The 18,512-nt window shown below is 45.6% G+C and overlaps 1 protein-coding gene across 3 annotated transcripts in view; it reads left to right on the top strand.

Annotated features, from left to right (window-relative positions):
* The window catches only part of ORC2 (origin recognition complex subunit 2), a 484,925-nt gene that overhangs the window by 455,733 nt on the left and 10,680 nt on the right, over positions 1-18,512 (top strand). For all 3 annotated transcript variants that reach the window (XM_086955229.1, XM_086955227.1, XM_086955228.1), the window contains exon 16: positions 16,792-16,910. In XM_086955229.1, the coding sequence (XP_086811355.1) occupies positions 16,792-16,910 (119 nt within the window). The remainder of the gene's footprint in view (positions 1-16,791; positions 16,911-18,512) is intronic.

The raw sequence follows: 18,512 nt of genomic DNA, 5'->3' as shown, positions 1-18,512 counted from the left end.
GGCTGGCTCACTCCTTTTAGCGCCTTGATTGATGCATTGTGTGCATAGATGTATATGATGAAGAACGTTGCTGTTGTTTTGTAGTGTCTGTGTGTGGTTACCCATTGCTCAATTTTAGGTGACTGTTCTATTTAGAGGCATCTTTTCTTATGTGGCTTTGAAGGGATGTTCTATTTATCTGTTTCTGGTAAACTTGAAGTTGATGTGCAGATAAGTGGAGGATGTTGGTGAGGTTGCATTTATTAGCAGACAATAGTCCTGGAAGCCTTGAATGACATATGAATATTACTTGGTATGAATTTGCTGTTGAGCTGCCAAATGCGTAACCAATGTTTGTCTTGGAGCTTTTTGTGTGTGATGGTGCCAGTGATTGGGTCTAATGTGTACTGTTGGAGTAGAGTCTGCTAAAAGTTCAAGTAACTAGTTGAGGTAGCACACTTTAAGGGTTATGTTAAGTTCACATAAGCTCTAAAAACTAATTCAATTGCCTACTTGTGGTTATCGGACCACTCCACCCTTATACCTCTAATTTAAGGTTCTCTCCATTGATCCATTCCTGTTGTGTTACAACTGACCATATCTGAGCAATTCTATAGTTTTTTTTGTACTTGACCATAATGTCCCTTAGCTTAGGGACTTATGGTTAAGTGTTATGTAATGTTGTCTTTCAATGTGTTTGGTAGTCTCAGATGGTCTGTGGTGCAACAGTCATCATAATCTCTGTAGTAGAAAAATATATTACAAATGGCTTGTTCTTGTACATTTTCATTGTTATGGTGAGCTCAGTTCATCTTTCTGTGAGCACACGGAACTTTAGGAGGATGCACATCAAAAACAAATGATAGGGAATCTATCCTCTTGCCCCAGTATTGGAACTTTCATAGATTTCCATGCTTTTGTATCATTCCCCATCGTCGGAATGGGAGTCTTGGTAACAAAAATAACATAGCGGTAGGTACAAAAGAGTAAGAAAAAGGCCTAGGCCTCATTCCCTTTTGTAGCATATCACCCTCTTTTTGTAAAAGAGACCAAGCTTAGGCGTCAGCCAATCAGAAGAGCCTCACCCCTTAGAACCCCCCTGAAGGAACCTCAGAGCCTTAGATTTTCTACCGAACGTTGTGCCAGGGAGTCTCCGTTGAGCTCTGCTCAACTTCTACTCTTCAGAGAGTTTCTTCAAGGTTTTTTCTTCAGATTCTTTTCAAATTCACTTCAGATTGTTAGCTGATCCTTCCAGCATGTCTGACAAGGAGAAGAAGGCGGCCCTTTTCAAGCCATGTTCCACCTGTGGCAAGAAAAGGCTTTTCATTGAGGATAAGATTAAAGACTGCATCTATTGCCTCTATCCTTACCACAAGGATGCGGACTTTAAGATCTGTCGCACGTTTTCAACCTAGACCCTCCGGGACCGTGATGGTATGCTTCTGACATGGCTCCAGAAGTTGAAGTCCAGGAAGGATACGGTCTCCAGTGACAGTGAGGACTCTGCGTCTAAGTCTTCTTCAAGAAGGTCAGTCAAAAGGGGTAGGGGTGCCCCTTCTCCTTCTGTGGAGCATCCTTCTAAGGCCTCAAAAAAGACCCCCAGAGAGTCTGAGAGCCAAGGTCCAGGCAAATCTCCTCACCGTGGTGAAAAGGAGAGGGTGGGACCATCTACACCTTCTAAGGGTTTGAAGACTGATCCAGCCTTCAGAAAACCCTCTTCCCCATCTTTCGGGAAAGTCTGACAGGAATTCCAGGTCGTTGTCGATGAAGGCGTGGTTGATGGAGGCTCCGTCGACGAAGAAAAAGAAGCCTAAGCTGACACTGGTTCCATCGACGGGACAACGGGAAGGAGTCGTCAACGAGGATACCGACGACAACAACGTCGACGAGGAAGTCGACGACAACGTCGTCGGCGATGGCGCCGGCGAGAAGTTAGTCGACGGTGGCGACGACGACAGTGTTGCGACGAGAGCGTTGACGACGACAACATTGACAACTACGACGGCGGGGATGTCGACAGTCTCGTCGACGGCAACGACGACGACACCTATCTTGTCGTCGAGTGTTTCAGTGTTGACGAAGTATATTCCGTCGACGTAGCCGACGACAGTTGCGCTTTCAGTACCATTGTCGACGGGGCCGTCGACGATTTTGGCATTGGAGAAGAGAATCACTATCTCAATGACCAGAATTACGCCGAACATGACACCTCCGAGAAGGGTAACCCCCTTTCCGCCAGCGCTACTGTTGGATGAGGATGAGTCAGAGGAGGAGGATCAGGACTCATATGACTATGCTGACAGTCCTTCTCAACTTCTGGTAAAATGCCAGGAAACTGATTCAGAAGGAGGTTATGACCAAGAGGGTGAATATCATCATCACCATCATTCTGCCCAACCAAATCAATATTCAGATCAGGGCATGGTTTCGGTTCCATCTTCTTTCTTGCAAGATCTGCACAAGATGCTACAGGATTACAAATCTAGAGCAGCAAGGCCTGCTCCGGCTCCAGTTGTACAAGCCGTTCCTGTCACGACATCTACCTCAACAGCTGTTCCTGAGGTACCAGTTCAGGTGTCTCCTCAATTACAGACATCAATGCCAGAAGAGCCTTCCAGGCCAGTAGGCACCCATGATTATTCCTCGGATGAGGATCATGATTCAGACGATGGTGCTCAAACTACGGAATGGGATGAATACATCATTCCGGACCCTCCATCTCCATGTCCGGACACTGTAGATTCCCCTCCGGCGGATATAGGCGGATTCCATCAGTTAATGGAAAGCGCTTCTGGCAGATTTAAGTTGGCAATGCCTACGGTGGCCACTGAGTGTTTCTTGTACGATTTCAAGGAACCTTATAGGAAGTCGACAAGATCCATTCCGATAGTGCAGCATCCGTGGGAGGAAGGCATTAAGGTGATGAAGAATCCAGCAACTGTGGTCCCTGTACTACCGCGTCTTGATAAGAAATACAAAGCGCATGACGATGGTCCGGCTGCCTTGACGGGTCACCCAAAACCGGACTCGGTGATTACCCATGCGGCTCAGAGAAAATCCTGCAACCCTTCTGCTCCTTTAACAATTCCACCGGACAAGGAAGGAAGGAGATCGGACAATGCGGGAAAAAAATTCTCTTCAATGGCGAGTCTCCTAGTGCGTGCTGCTAATGCCCTGGCAATATTGGGCAGATATGATTGCCAACTATGGTGTGATGTCGCACCGTTACTGGAACAGCTTCCTCCGGAATCAAAAGTAATAATAATAATAATAACACTATTTATATAGCGCCTGGTTACACTAGGCAACAGTGTGTCCCCGCGCTTAAAAACTAATTGCTAGCACAGAACCCCAGAGAAAAGGCCGCTGAAGGAAAGGGCGCAGGACCTCAGAGTTTTGGAAAAAGGTAAGTTTTCAGTTTGCGTCTAAAGATTCCTTCCGATGGCTCCATCCGGAGCTCAATGGAGAGGTCATTCCACTGTTTGCTGGCCAAGTATCTGAATGACCGACCCCCCATCCGTGCCCGTTGGATTCTGGGCACCTGAAAGAGCATACGGCCCTGAGATCGTAAATAACGATTAGGGTAGTACTTGGTAAGCAATTTTTGAAGATATACTGGACCTCTATCATAAGCAATGCGATGGGTTATACACATGCTTTTAAATATAATGCGCTCTCGTATGGGGAGCCAGTGGAGGCGCGTTAAGGCTTGTTTCCCTGAAGATCTTCTAGGGAGGTTAAGAGCCAGTCTAGCTGCTGCGTTTTGAACGCACTGAAGCCTATGAAGTCCCTTCCTACTCAGACCAAGATACAAAGCGTTACTATAGTCGAGATGGGGCGTCAACAGAGTATGAATTAGCGTTTTCCTGCTGACTGCAGGAAGCGAGTCCAGGGTCTTGCGTAAGATCTTAAGGATCCCATAGCATTTCCCTGCTATCCCTCTAGTGTGTTGTTCACAGGATAGAGTCTCGTCCAGTTTGACCCCTAAATTCTTAACCTGTTCCAATGGTTTGGGAACAGTGCCAAGTTCTTTGGGCCACCATGCCGACGACCAGATGGATGGGGATTTCCCCAACACCAGGAGTTCAGTTTTCTTAGCGTTGAGGCGTAGACAATTTGTATTCATCCATCCCGCTAGTCCGCTCAGACAGGCTGTAAAGTAGAGGCAAGGAAAGTCTTACAGGAGGGAGAGGCTACATCTATGGAGATCATTGACTGCACCATGGACATTGCCACAACGGCGTTTCGGTCTCTGGCGGGGGCTGCAGTCCTTCGTGGACAGGGGTGGCTGAAAGCAACCTGTTTCGACCCGAGATCCAAAATAAGGTTCTGGATCTTTCTTTTGATGGAGAGGCACTTATTGATGACACTCTCCAAGACATAAAAAAGGACACTGAGACCGCCAGATCTATGGGTACTCTACAGTACCGCAAGACTCCTTTTAGAGTGTCCGGAGGAAAGAGTACAAACTACAGTAGATCATATCAACAACAGAGATACTCTTCCTATGGCTCAGGTTCGCAACAGTACCGCCAGCCTTATCAACAAAGGCAGGGTCAATCCTCCAATTACTCCAGGCCTAACAATAGAGGGAAGCAAGCTCGCCAGTGATGTGATACCTCCAAACCTCAATAGTGGCCTCCTGGCTCTTCCTACTGTGCCCTCCTCCAGGAACTCATCAGTTGGAGGCAGGGTATCCCAATACCTTCAGAATTGGTCCAGGATAACATCGGACCGTTGGGTGCTCAACATCATTCGAAAGGGCCATACCTTAGAATTCACTCAAATCCCACCATCCAAAGCCCCTGCAGCCATTCCATCGAAAACACCTGCTTCTCCTGCAGCTCAAAGCACATCAAATGCTCCTGAAAGGAGCAATAGAGCCAGTTCCTGCCGACCAAAGAGGACAGGGATTCTATTCCAGGTTCTTCCAGGTAAGGAAGACGCTAGAAAAATGGCGCCCCATTTTAGATCTCAGGGAGCTCAACACCTATCTCATCAACCTGTCTTTCCGGATGGTCTCTCTTCAAGACATCCTGCAGGTAATCAATCCGGGGGATTTCATGGCCACGCTCGATCTCAAAAATGCGTACTTTCATGTACCGATTCACCCAGCGCACAGAAGGTTCCTACGCTTTACAGTAGGCAAGAGCCATTTTCAATTCAGGGTTTTGCCCTTTGGTCTTCGCTCAGCCCCGAGGATTTTCACGAAGGTGCTGGCGCCAGTAGCAGTAGTCCTTACCTGGACGACTGGTTGCTGAAGGCCCCGTCCAGGGGAGCTGCGCAGGACGCGGTTCAGGCTTGTACAAACCTCTTTCAAAATTTGGGTCTCACGTTAAACAAGGACAAATCGTCTCTGATCCCATCCAGGGAGGCACATTTCCTGGGAGCAATCCTGGACTCAAGACTCTCAAAGGCTTTTCCAACTCTAGAGAGACGAGAGAAACTGCAGTCCATGTCTCTGGACATACACAAAAGAAGGTGTCTTTCAGTCTCTGCTGGGGGTAATGTCGTCATGTATACCTCTGATTCCGCACTGCAGACTGCGAATGCGTCCTCTACAAGAACAACTAGACATCCAGTGGACACAGGTTCACGGGTCATTCGACGACAATGTAAACATCACTCTGTCGATGAAAAGAGCGGCCCTGTGGTGGACAGACCAGAGAAACCTATCCCAAGGTCTATCCTTCGTAAGCGATCCATCTCCTCAGGTAGTGACAACGGATGCGACCTTGGAGGGCTGGGGAGCGGTGATACAAGACCTGCATGTCAGTGGCCATTGGTCTCCTCACGATCGTCGGCTCCACATCAATCTTTTAGAGCTAAGAGCAATAAAACTGGCTCTACAAGCCTTTCTCCCTCGCCTGAAAGATTCACAAGTGCTCATCAGGACGGACAACACCACGGTCATGCATTATGTGAACAAGGAGGGAGAAACCAGGTCTCCCCCATTGTCACAGGAAGCTCAAAAGATCTGGGAATGGGTGATCATTCATGGAATTTCGCTGCAGGCAGAACACTTGCCAGGAATTCTGAACGAAAATGCAGACAGATTGAGCAGGTTATCCACGGTCAGTCACGAGTGGGAGTTGAACCAACGGATTCTGGAAGAGGTCTTTTACCAGTGGGGCAGACCAACAATAGATCTCTTTGCCACACCGACCAACAAGACATGCCGGTCTTATGTAAGCAGGCTTCACCACCAAGGATCATTGGGAAATCCGCTTTCGATAGCCTGGTCAAGGACATTTGTCTACGCCTTTCCCCCCATTCCACTGATCCAGAGATTGATCAGGAAGATCAAAGTGGAACCATGCAGGATGATCCTAATAGCCCCTGCTTGGCCGAGACTATTCTGGTACACGGAGCTCCATCTGCTATCGCTAGCTCCTCCTCTCCCCTTGAGGACTATTCCAGATCTCCTCACAATGTCCGGAGGACAGGTTTGGCATCCAGATCCACAGTCATTACACCTGACAGCAAGGCTCCTGAGCAGCGACAATTTATGAATCTCCCCATCTCAAACGAAATTAAAGAAGTCCTCTCCCAGTCCTCAAACAGGGCTTACCGCTTAAAATGGAAGAGATTTTGTATTTGGTGCAGGAGAGAGAAAGTTGACCCCTTTACTTCAAAGCCTCATCAACTTCTACCTTATCTCCTGTCCCTGGCTAAGTCGGGACTGGCCCATTCTTCTTTAAAGGTTCATTTGGCAGCCATTTCAAGATACAGACGGTCTGAGTCTGGTCCTTTGTTGTGGTCTTCCAGAATTGTGAAGCAATTTCTAAAGGGCTTGTTCCGGGTCTATCCACCAGTGAGGCCTTCGCCTCCTTCCTGGCACCTAAATCTAGTCCTCAATCAACTCATGAAGAGCCCATTTGAACCAATTCATCGTTCAGACATGAAGTTCATTTCATGGAAATTGGCTCTCCTTCTTGCCCTCACATCAGCAAGACGTATTGGAGAATTGCACGTTCTCCCAATCCAAGAGCCTTTCCTGCAATTTAAAAGAAACACCGTTATCTTGAGAACTAATCCAAGGTTCATACCCAAAGAACCCTCGGACTTCCAATTGAATGAGCCGGTTATTCTAAAGGCGTTCTTTCCTCACCCTGCTTCACCAGCGGAGAAGTCGCTGCATTCTCTGGATGTTCAACGATGTTTAAATTTCTATTTAGATCGGACCAAGGGATTTCGGAAATCTTCCCAATTGTTTGTTGCTTTTGGTGGTCCGAGCAAGGGTCTCCCTCTATCAAAGCAGGGGATTGCAAGATGGATTACGAGTGCCATTCTACATTACCATACTGCAGTAGGTAAACCACTGACTGGCAGGGTTCGGGCGCATTCTACAAGATCGGTGGCTTCTTCAACAGCCCTCTTTGCGGGGGTGCAGATTAAAGATATTTGCAGAGCTGCTACCTGGAGCAGCGTCCACACCTTTACTACGCATTACTGCTTGGAATCCTTACAGCAAGAGGATGCGGCAGTGGGCCAGGCTGTCCTGAGGAACCTTTTCCAATAATTGGTGAGCTTTCCTAGCTATCCGACCTTCCGTTATTGTGCACATTTTGTATCTTTATGTCATATTAGCTATCGCAATGTTTTTATTATACGAAATGTTTTTTCTTATTGCTAACTGCTTGCTACTCTGATACAAAAGCATGGGAATCTATGAAAGTTCCAATACTGGGGCAAGAAAACAAGTTACTTACCTGTAACTTTGGTTCCCCAGTATTGGTAACTTTCATAGATTCCCATGCGCCCACCCACCTCCCCGGGGAAAGCTCAGCCTACAGCAGATATGGTGACTGTTGCACAACGGCTACGAAAATCTGAGGCTCTGAGGTTACTTCAGGAGGGTTCTATGGGGTGAGGCTCTTCTGATTGGCTGACGCCTAAGTTTGGTCTCTTTTACAAAAAGAGGGTGATATGCTACAAAAGGGAATGAGGCCTAGGCCTTTTTCTTTCTCTTTTGTACCTACTGCTATGTTATTTTTGTTACCGAGACTCCCATTCCGATGACGGGGAATGATACAAAAGCATGGGAATCTATGAAAGTTACCAATACTGAGGAACCAAAGTTACATGTAAGTAACTTGTTTTCTTCTTTTAATATAGAGGGGTCTACGTAGTTTTTAGTCCAAGAATCCCACATAACTTTGGCAGAGAGGACTAGTCTTCAGAAATGCCATGGAAAGTACAAGACCTTTACACTATATTGCCTGCATACACGCAAGCATCTACACCCAAACATGAAAGATTGTGCATTCCTGAGCATAATGTTTCAGCAACTTGCAAAAAAAAGATACATATTCCATTGATACTGGGTGGGATTGGTAATGTAATTGTGTGCTTTTGTTTCCTATACGTCATATTGGATAAGTCATACCCACAAGCCCAGGTGACTCACAATGCTAAAGTGCTAACCCGCTGGCTCGAAAAATGATGGATAAATGGAGGCTATGAGATCCTGGCTTAGAATAAACTTTTTTTAATCGCTTTCACACGACCTCTATGTAAGATTGGATTGTCGGATTTTATCCCTTTGTCTGACTACCTACGCATCTCTTACCACACCCCATTGTTAATTGGCTGGACTTAAGGTAAAGTCAACCTCCCACTCCAACATGATTCCTTCAGGCTCAAAGATTCAGCATTTCTCAGCACACTGGACAAAAGTATTCTTAACAATATAGAGGAAAATTACCATACAACCTCCTCACTAGCCGAATGGGAAGCCTTCCAATTTTCAATTTCAATTTATAGGGCGCAACAGCTACCCAAAAAGGGTTTCCAAGTAGTGACTAGAGGTCATTACCTCCACCCCCTGTCAGAGCAGAGAGAACTGTCAGAAATAGTACACTTTCTCACTCAAATCGAAAAAAACCTCTATGAACAATGCTAACCTTCTGAATTCCATTTTGACACAATATTTTGGTGCCACAATATTTTTCAACTGATATTAAGATAGAATACCAGCCTACCCAAAAACCTCTTGCGTCTTTTAGAAAAAAAACAAAAAACATGCACCTGAGGACACCGCAACCATTCAATACCTGTGATCACACTCTAAACCTGACCTTCTTTATAATTGAAACGCCATTATTGAAGGTGTACTTATGCTCACTCTATGAGGCAAAACCCAGATGGCATCTTTGCCTTAACACTACAAATTATGCTATCCTCCTTCCCGCCTGCTACATTAACGGTTTACGTTTAAAGTGTATTCTTACTTTACTTCTTGCTTCATCTAAAAAAATTGAGATTATTTATGGCTCAAATTTATGACTAACATACTGCTTAGTGCAACTAAGTGTATGAATGTTATTACAGATGACAACAACTTGTACTGAAACATTGTATGCTGTGTTGTGCAGGCTCATGTCAAATGCTTTCCATCACTGCACAATTGTTTGTCCAACATAATTGAAATACCAGTAAAGATGATTTAAAAAACACTACATGATAGTAATCCACAAGGATATTGAAAATGTTCATGTTTTTCCCAGGCAAATGTATACTCTTGTCCTGCCAGTACGTATCTGCAGCAGTTTAACTCTTCAAGGCATGGAGTGAGGGTGTTTTAAATTTATAAATAGCTTCCAAAACACTGATCCTATTTACAACAAACCACTAGAAGGTATGTCTATGTGCCAAATTTAGTTTAATTATGTCTAGCTGTTTGGGTTGGAGATTTGAACATGACAACCTGGGGTTTTTGAGTGCACACCTCCAAAAGTGTTATGCTATAATTACTTTCGAACCTCTCAAGCAATTCATTTCAAACTTTGACTGAAATTGTGTACGGGTTGTAGGAAGCTGGCTCTCTATGCAGTGCACCAAAACGAGTTACACTGTGCTGAGAGTCCAGGCAACCTTTATTGGTTTACAGATGCACAAGTTTACAAACCTAAAGGATCTCTTTTGTGGTAGTGTGGGTGAGCAGTTTAGGCTCATCAGAAGGTAGTGCTAAGCATTTGTTGTACTTACTGAGGCAATAAATGAGATACACACAAAAATAAATCCCAGACCAATTCAGAAAAACAACAAGTATTTTTGTATAAATTTCAACATCAAAAACTTTGGGATCAAGTAAGTCTTTTTCGAAATATTGATTTTTACAGTAGGTTACATTTTCACTTAAATGCGTCTTTACACAGCAATGCTTTCCTATAGGGAAAAAGGCATATACTGCAAACAGTTACTTGCAATAGGTTTCTGGGGGTCCCCTACAGGACTTTAGGTGGTTGGGGGCCAAGGTCCAAAGAACCACCAGCAGTTAGTCTTTACTTGCCCTGGAGCGTCGGGGTTCGGAGGTACTGGTCGGGTTGGTAGCTTTGCGCGCTACACCCAAGGAGAGAGAGTGGGGCACCTAGAAACAGGCCCAGAGGGAGACTTCGAGACAAGTCCAGCAGCTCCCACTGTTGTATAGCATTTTAGGACCCTAGTGTAATTTTCCCGATTCATGCCCTTATATAGGTATGAATCACCATATCCTTATATAGGCATAGAAATCATAACCATATTTAGACATAGCTCATGCAGTCCAAATACGGCAGGGCTACTTCCACTAGTTCAGAAAATCCACAACGATTTCTTGGAAAACTCTGCTTCAGCGGCTAGGGACTTCCCCTTGCTTGCATATTGATTTATCCAAGAAATTATGGAGTTTTCAAAGAACTGAGACTCTTTGATGACGTTATTATGTCCAACTATACGTCAAACTTGGCACCTTCAAGGTAGAAATATGCCCACACTTGCCATAGCAAACACACATTGGTTTGGAGCAGTTCGACTATCTACTTGCCTGACGCATCCTGCTACAGCGAGTGCTGAAGGAAGCCGACCCTCCAGCAGACGCACTGAGAGAGATCTGTCTTTTCTCTTGCAGAGAAATCCAGCTCCAGTGTTTCCAAGCTACCCTTGCTGGTTGTTGGGAAATGGAGTCCTGAGATTGACGGTCTTCAATCTAAACCAAGATAGGGAGCTGATTAGACCCTAAGAGAAATCTTGGATAGATTCTTGGCAAATAATACTAAATGTATGCTACACCTCACTTACTTCTTCCCTCGTACCAGGCTTAGGTTAGGTACATCGGGGTAGGCGTATCTAAGAAGCACCAGTTGAGTACTTTTTAGCCTTTGTTATTTATGTATGTATTCCTCTATGGTCTAGGAACCATACAATGCTCTTACAGTATTATTTTATTCTACTCTTCTTACTGTACGCATTATACTTTGCAACCAGTATTACGATTGTAGCAGTTCATTTCTTCTGCATGAGAAAGAAGACTGTTCAATAAACACTTTCATTGAAAACACCCGTCTCTCTAGTTCTCTGCACCTCTGATGAAACGAAGCATGCACGAATGAGTAAAATTTCTATCTATTGTTTCCACGATTCTGTAGATCAGTTTTATCTTGGGGAAACAAAGTTGTCATGTTTATGCGGTTGTCAGAAACTAAAAACCTTCTTGTGAACTCGAGAAGGTTTCTAGTGACCTCTGAGCTAGCTGGCACTCTCAATTAAGTCTAATATGTTCGATAGAGACCTACGTCACATCTATGGGATATATTATTCCAATGCGCAGAGCCTATTGGTAATATAGGAACTACACTACATGGCGCCAAACGTTTGGTAAGGCACTAATGTAACGCTAGATACTAGAGTAACTCAGTCGTGCTTTTCACAGAGACCCCTTTATCCCGTAAAATACTCCAATAGACGTCTGGAGTGGGTTAAAGGATAAAATATCCGCCATAACTGAGTTGGACGAAAAATCCTATTTTTTACGTTTTTGGTTTGTTCAACGTTGAAGGATACAGTGTTCCAAAATATTGTGCACCTTATCTTTATTTCCTTGAAACTTGCTCAGCAAGACTTTCAACAAAATGTCGGATACCGACGAGGATAATCCTAGGGAAAGTGGAACTGCAGTAAATGCAAACCAGCCAGGTCTTGACACTACAGGTTTTCAATAAGACGGTGTGGATGCTATAATCATCCCAAAAAACGTAAGGAAAACAATAGCTATAAAGCTCATAGAATAGGGCTTAACAGCAAAAGGTGGTAGGGTAATTTTTGTCATAGAGGCACATGAATATCGGCAGACAGAGGTATTCTATTCATGGATTATCTTTCAACAAGCAAATCCAACAACACATGTGTTCCACTTCTATAAGATAGAGGATCATCCAAGGAATACTTTCCTTACGAGGACATTGAAATTCCACTAACTTACCAAGAGCATCAGCTCTGGTTTAAAGGCGCCCTACAACATCAAAATCACATTACCAGGCCCTGTCCACTAGGCAGACCTGGAGCGACATGGCCGGTACTAGCCAGCTATACACCACATCCTGCCATTGAACAAATGACAGCTCCAGAACTATTAGCTCAGCTAAAACAATTAATTAAAATCCATAGACAATTAGTACAATATGTCATGCGGACTCTAACAGTCCAACCTGCTATAAGAATTCCACAGCACACCCCTCATCAGGGGAACACAAACAAAATTACACTAGGGTCCTAAAATTCTATACATCACTACGGGGAGGCTCGGTTTTTGAGTGCCCTGGGAGCACGGAAGCACAGTTCATTCTCAGAAAACCGGGTTGGAGCGCTCGGATGCAGAGGAGTTAGATCGGCTGATCTATTACGTCACGGGCACTCGCGGCTGTCTGTCTCATCGGGTGAGGGGACAAAAGGCCACTCTCGAAGTGGGTCTCCTCAGTGCTGACGTCCCTCGATGGCTGCTCGGTCTTGGAGTTGTTGAAGTCTGGATTCGATTCAAACAGGCTTTGGTTGCCGCAAGGGGTCCGATGCCCAGGTATTAGTGCTGTGTGGCTCTGGTTGGTCCTGGCGTCTTCTCACTTGATGCGGAGACTGGTCTGACCTTCTGGAACACAGAGAACTCTTCCTGGGCGGCTGCTGCGTCGGTGTAAAAAGGGGGCAGCAGAATGGTAGACTGCTGTTTGGAGCCTGCAAGTTGCAGGGGAGTAACTCCTCTACTCCAAGGGAGTTTGCTGTAAGGTTGCAAAGTGCTGACAGCCCACCGGGGTTCTTGGTAGATGCACAGCAGCAGGATGAGTTGGTTTGTCTCGATTGTCGGGACAGGTGCTGGTAGGCATGGTTTGGCATTAAAAGGTCTACAGCTAGCCCTCAGTTCTCGCTTTCTCTGCTCTGCTTTGTCCTCTTCTTCTTGTGTCTGTTGAATCTGTGTTGTACTAACCTAATCGAACAGAGCCAGTCGACTCCTGTTCGGGGAATCGATCACGCCGTATTCCAGACCAACAACTGTTCACAAAAGAGACAGTCCAAAGACTGCCCTGGGATCATCAGACAGGCGAACCACGAACCCTCTTACAGACCATCCCATAGTCCTGTGCTGGTTGGGCCGGGTGGCTGGGCGCGTGGCTCCAGAACCCAGGCTCACCCAGTTGCTCCTAGGGCTTTTCCGAAGAGAACCCGGCCGAGTGAGAACTCTCCGTGCAACACTAAGGCGTCCGATGTTGGCTCAAATATCACCAAACAAGTCTGTGGGGCATCCACCCGTGCAGCCACTCTGCTGCCACGTCAGACCCCCAGATTCCCTGTGGCTCGCCGACCACTACTTTCCAAATACAGTTAACTGTTTCCATAAGCCACTTCTTCAAAAGGGCCTGTTCCAATGACGTCGGTATACATACAATACTTAAGCCGCTTCTCCAAAGTGCTTGTTCCAAAGACGTCTAAATACATACAATACAATTCACTCACATGGTGCACTCAGGTCTGATTGCGAGTTCTCCACTGCTAGCTCCTGAAGACCAGCACAGTCAGTTCCCAGGTTTCACCTCATAGGATCCCGGCGAGGGGTCACTAGCAGTTGGGGCTCCCTAATCGCGAGAGCGGAGTTCAGCCAGAATTATTACCCAGTCCACCCCCTCGACCAGAGCGCACCCCCTAATGTCCTAATTTCACCCCGTAGTACGGGAGGACAACCCCAACGCGGAATCCCGGACGAGCCCCCAAACTGTTGTACTAAAAAAATAAGTCTAATAGAGCCATACCCTCCAATAGCCCCAATACCAATTAGCAAATAATAATCAGTCAGTTGGCAGTGAAGAAGTTCCAAACATTTATTCTAAATGGACTCTGCGCAGAGGAGCCTCCCCGTCCAACTCCCAGTCAGTGTGACAAGTAGACTGCTGTTGCGCTTCACCAAACCCTGAATAGAATAGAATAGAATATTCAAACAGGTCAATTATATACTTTCAGTTCGACACACATAATCACTTGAAAAGGAAGAACGCCACTTGGCCCCTTCGCTCCAGGAAGAAACCATATATGGCACACATGATTAGTTCAAAGCTTAGCTATTCGTTACTGGGCAGGTCAGGAAGGGCGACTTTCTTTCGTCTTGGAGCTTTGGGAGGGTACGCACGGCGCCTCCAGGAATGTGCTTATCAATTCTGAAACCAGATGCAACCTTGGGCCTCAGAACAGTGGGAGAATAACAGGAATTCAGCTGTCTATGTAACTCGGCTGACAGCAGTAACGTGCTGAAGGACAGCACATTACTGCTGCCTGAATCTCAGACATGTACACCAAAATGGCGTCAGTTTGGTTTAGGCCCGATTCTCAATGTATGCAGGATTCAAGTGTATTTACAAGGGATTCGTAAGATGGCATATTAATATATTGGATACATTAGGTCAACATTATATGATATCGATTTTATATTCCTTAATCTGAGTTCTTGGTGTCAGGGTTGCCACCTAAATACTCAATTTAGGGGCGTTAAGGGGAATGTTAAGTAGTAACCAATGGGTCACTTATCTTTGGGGTGCCAACAACCCCTATATGACCACTTCCTGTGGGGAGTGGTCATAATCCTGACCCAATGTATCTAATTTCACCAAAAACCAAGATGGTGGAATTCTACATTTTGTGTTCACTTCAGGTAGCTCACCTTAGGAGTGTAACTAGCCTGGTAGTGAATACGCCTCCTGACTAGCTAATTTTCCCATCTTTTCCTGGTGCCAATGGGCCCTGGACAGGGGGTGGCAGCCCTGTCTGGGGGAAGCTGGGGCTGCATATCAAAGGCGGCAAAGGCCTTTGCAGCCTCCTACCTTGATATGATGTTTACTAGCCACCCTACTTGGAGGAAGTGCCAACACCTCCGGCCAGAGCAGGCATTGTTTCTGACCTCCGAGAGTGAAGGCTCTCAGCTCCAGGAGGTCAGAACCCCCTCGGTGAATGACAGTCAGACAGCACACTAGCGATTGGTGTGTTTGCAGTGGATACCTCTAAGCTGGGTGCGTGTCATAATACATCTAGTACTGGTATCAGTACAGATTTATCAAGACAAGGTGTTTGGTACCAAGCAGCATAGGTTTCAATGAAGCCCTCATGTAGATGGGGAACTCGTAATGACCAGTGCCCAGGACATGTACTCAAGATGGCTTCCCTGTTCACTTGTACTATAGCAATTGGGCTAGACAGCACACAGGCATATCTGCTCATGCAGATATGTCCTCTCATGTGATATAATGAACCCTGCTTTAGGGCTTTAAGACCTGCTGCAGGGGTGACTTACAAATATTGCATGCAGTGTCAGTGGGCATGGCGACAGGGTGCGTGCCATGTCGAGTTTTCACTTTTGTATGCACCATTTCACGCAACCTGCAATGGCAGTCTGCATGAGTTTGGTGGTGGGTGCATTAGGGTGGCACAATACATGCTGCAGCCTTTAGGGACCCTCTTTAGTATCCATGCCCTATGTACCAGGGGTACAATTTACTAGGGACTTACAGGGGTGCTAAAGGCCTTTCCAATTGTGGAACCTTGTTTTGGGGAAAGAACACTGGCGACTTGGTTAGCAGGAACACAGTGCACTTCAGTCAAGGTTACATCAAATACCAGGCAAAAAATGGGGTTGACCATGTCAAAAGGGGGTACTTTTCCACACGTGTGAATAATAACCTGTGCTCTGTTCTTTTTGTCTCACATCTCTTCCGTAGACTGTCAAAACTTACCCTTTGCTGCCGTTCTCTCTTATTCCAGACCAGTGTTCTACGTGGTATCTTTTCTGTTTCAACTCCCCTCCTCTGATCAAAATAGAGCATGTGTTTTTTTATTCAACTATTATATGTGGAATTTGCTGGCAAGGGGCACCATATGGATTATTGTTGTACAGCTCTTTAGGATCTGGTCAGAATATTTCAAGAAATGTAAAGTTAGGAATAACAGATTCCAAGAGACATTCTTAATATGGTGCATGATTTTATGATTAGTTGGTACACTCGAATTCTAGACTCTGCTTCTTGAATAGAGGAGGCTTCATGCTTTCTCATAAAATAACTGCAACTGCTCATGTTCATGAATGGGAATTGAGGGTATAGTTGTGCTGGATCTAACCTGGCAGCCAGACAAGTTAAAAGCATCCATGCTTATGCAGAACTCCGGAAGTTCTCCTCATGTTTCATGCCAAATCTCCATGGTAACAGCCTCTCTGGTACAAGGAAATTTCCACCAGAACTTTGCAAAACACAGTAATTTTCTGTATTGCTCAGCACACTTAAAAGGTAAAAAGAGACCAGTAACAACTGTGCCAATCATGTATATAAATATGGTGGCAAGCTTGCGTTGGTTCGGAGCTGTATGGGAGTTATAAATTAAAGCAGTGGAGTGGAGGTCCACAATACTGTAGACGAGAGTAAAAGCAACAGTAAAACTGTAAGCAACCGTTGTTTCCTATTTGAGCCAACGTAAAACATATAAGAGTTTAAATGACCTTTATAATGTAACTTGTCATCTCCCACACAGGTCTATCTTTTCAAGATTTCTATCAGCAGTGTCGTGAGGCTTTTCTAGTAAACAGCGATCTGACCCTGAGAGCTCAGCTGACGGAGTTCAGGGACCACAAACTCATCCGGACAAAGAAGGTGAGTCTGGTGGTAGTGGCATACTCTGTGCTTGCAGCTGTTAAACATGTCTTTTGAAATTTCTGGTGCTACATGATCATGTATTTGCAGCAACTTTTCGAGCAGCTCAGTGTCATGTTTAGTAGTAGCAAAAAGGCAAGAATTTTCTGATGGATATTTCCTCACCTATACAAATTTTCTTTCCAGTGTGCAAGAGAATATTTGCTCTCTTAAAACTACAGGGCTAAGCCCTATAGACACTATTGCAAACAAATGTCTGTGACAGACCCCATGAGATGTGTCTCTGGTGTTTAGGGTCAGGTCATGACTCAGTCGTGTGAGGAATGTGCCCTGATGCATGGAAAGTCGATCCGGCACCTTGAAGCCAAGTTGTACATAGTCGAACACCAAAGGAAATTGAGTAAAGGCCACTCAAATTTCAAGAGACAGACCTGTTCCTGAGACAGGTTGCTGTCGCGATCTAAGTCTTCAGGTAAGTCCAAATCTAAAAAGAAGCACAAGAAGCCCAAGCGGTCCTTGTGTCAGCCTCCCCACTTTCCTTCTGAGAAGTTACAAGGACAACAAAACATCACTAGCTAGATCCTTGGGTCGGAGGCAACGATACTACAGAGACCCAAGACAGAAGCGTCTCTTTATATACTTTGTCACTGGTAATTTCCATGTCGAAACCACTACAGCTCAAACAGTAAGAGGAATGCCTTGCAACAAAAGGCTTGCCTTCGAATAACCCTCACTGGATGCTCCTATGGAGCCAGTGCCAAGAAGGAAAACCAAAGGAAATGATGGACGGAGCGTTGATAATACAAGTACTCACCCCCAGTCAACTGATCTGAGTTTAATCCATCACCATTCTTTAGCCCACTCTGCCACCCCAGTTCAGACATGGCCATATGCAAATCAGTCTGACCCTGTGCCTCATGGGAACAGTCCAGCCCGAACTACCAAGCCATGCCTTCCATGGACTGGAAACAAGCTACCAAGGACCGGTTTCTGGCATTTCAGCCGTCTTCAGCCCGGCTTGCTTGAATCCAGTGGCAAAGTGAGCAAGGGACTCACGTCTGAGCATACCCTGCCAACTTATGGCGAACAAAGAAAAACTAAAGGAAATGATAGACAGAGCATTGACAATACAAGCACTCACCCCCAGTCAACTGATCTGGGTTTAATCCATCACCGTTCTTTAGCCCACTCTGTCACCCCATTTCAGACATGGCCATATGCAAATCAGTCTGACCCTGTGCCTCATGGGAACAGTCCAGCCCGAACTACCAAGCCATGCCTTCCCTGGACCGGAAACATGCTACCAAGGACTGGGGGTGAGATTGATTTGCTCAAACGCTCCGTCCATCATCCCCTTTTGTATCGCCAGTGCCAAGAAACCACAGGGACACCAGCTCTTTCCTATATTTTCTACCTCCACCACCACCACACTTAAGCACACTACCTCCTCTGCCTCCACCCGTTACCTGACGGGTGCCCACACACCTTTCCGATCCAGGCAGTTCATATGACCAGCCCCCAGAACAGCTAACTGATATCCGCTGGGAGGACTACAGTGTCGTCCAACCAAGATATCAGAAATTCCCTTGAGGCAGAATTACT

Source organism: Lissotriton vulgaris, chromosome 2_1 (assembly GCF_964263255.1).
Source record: "Lissotriton vulgaris chromosome 2_1, aLisVul1.2, whole genome shotgun sequence".
NCBI classification, from domain to species: Eukaryota; Metazoa; Chordata; class Amphibia; order Caudata; family Salamandridae; genus Lissotriton; species Lissotriton vulgaris.
The sequence above is the reverse complement of the archived record's forward strand: the minus strand, read 5'-3'. Positions and strand labels throughout refer to the sequence as shown.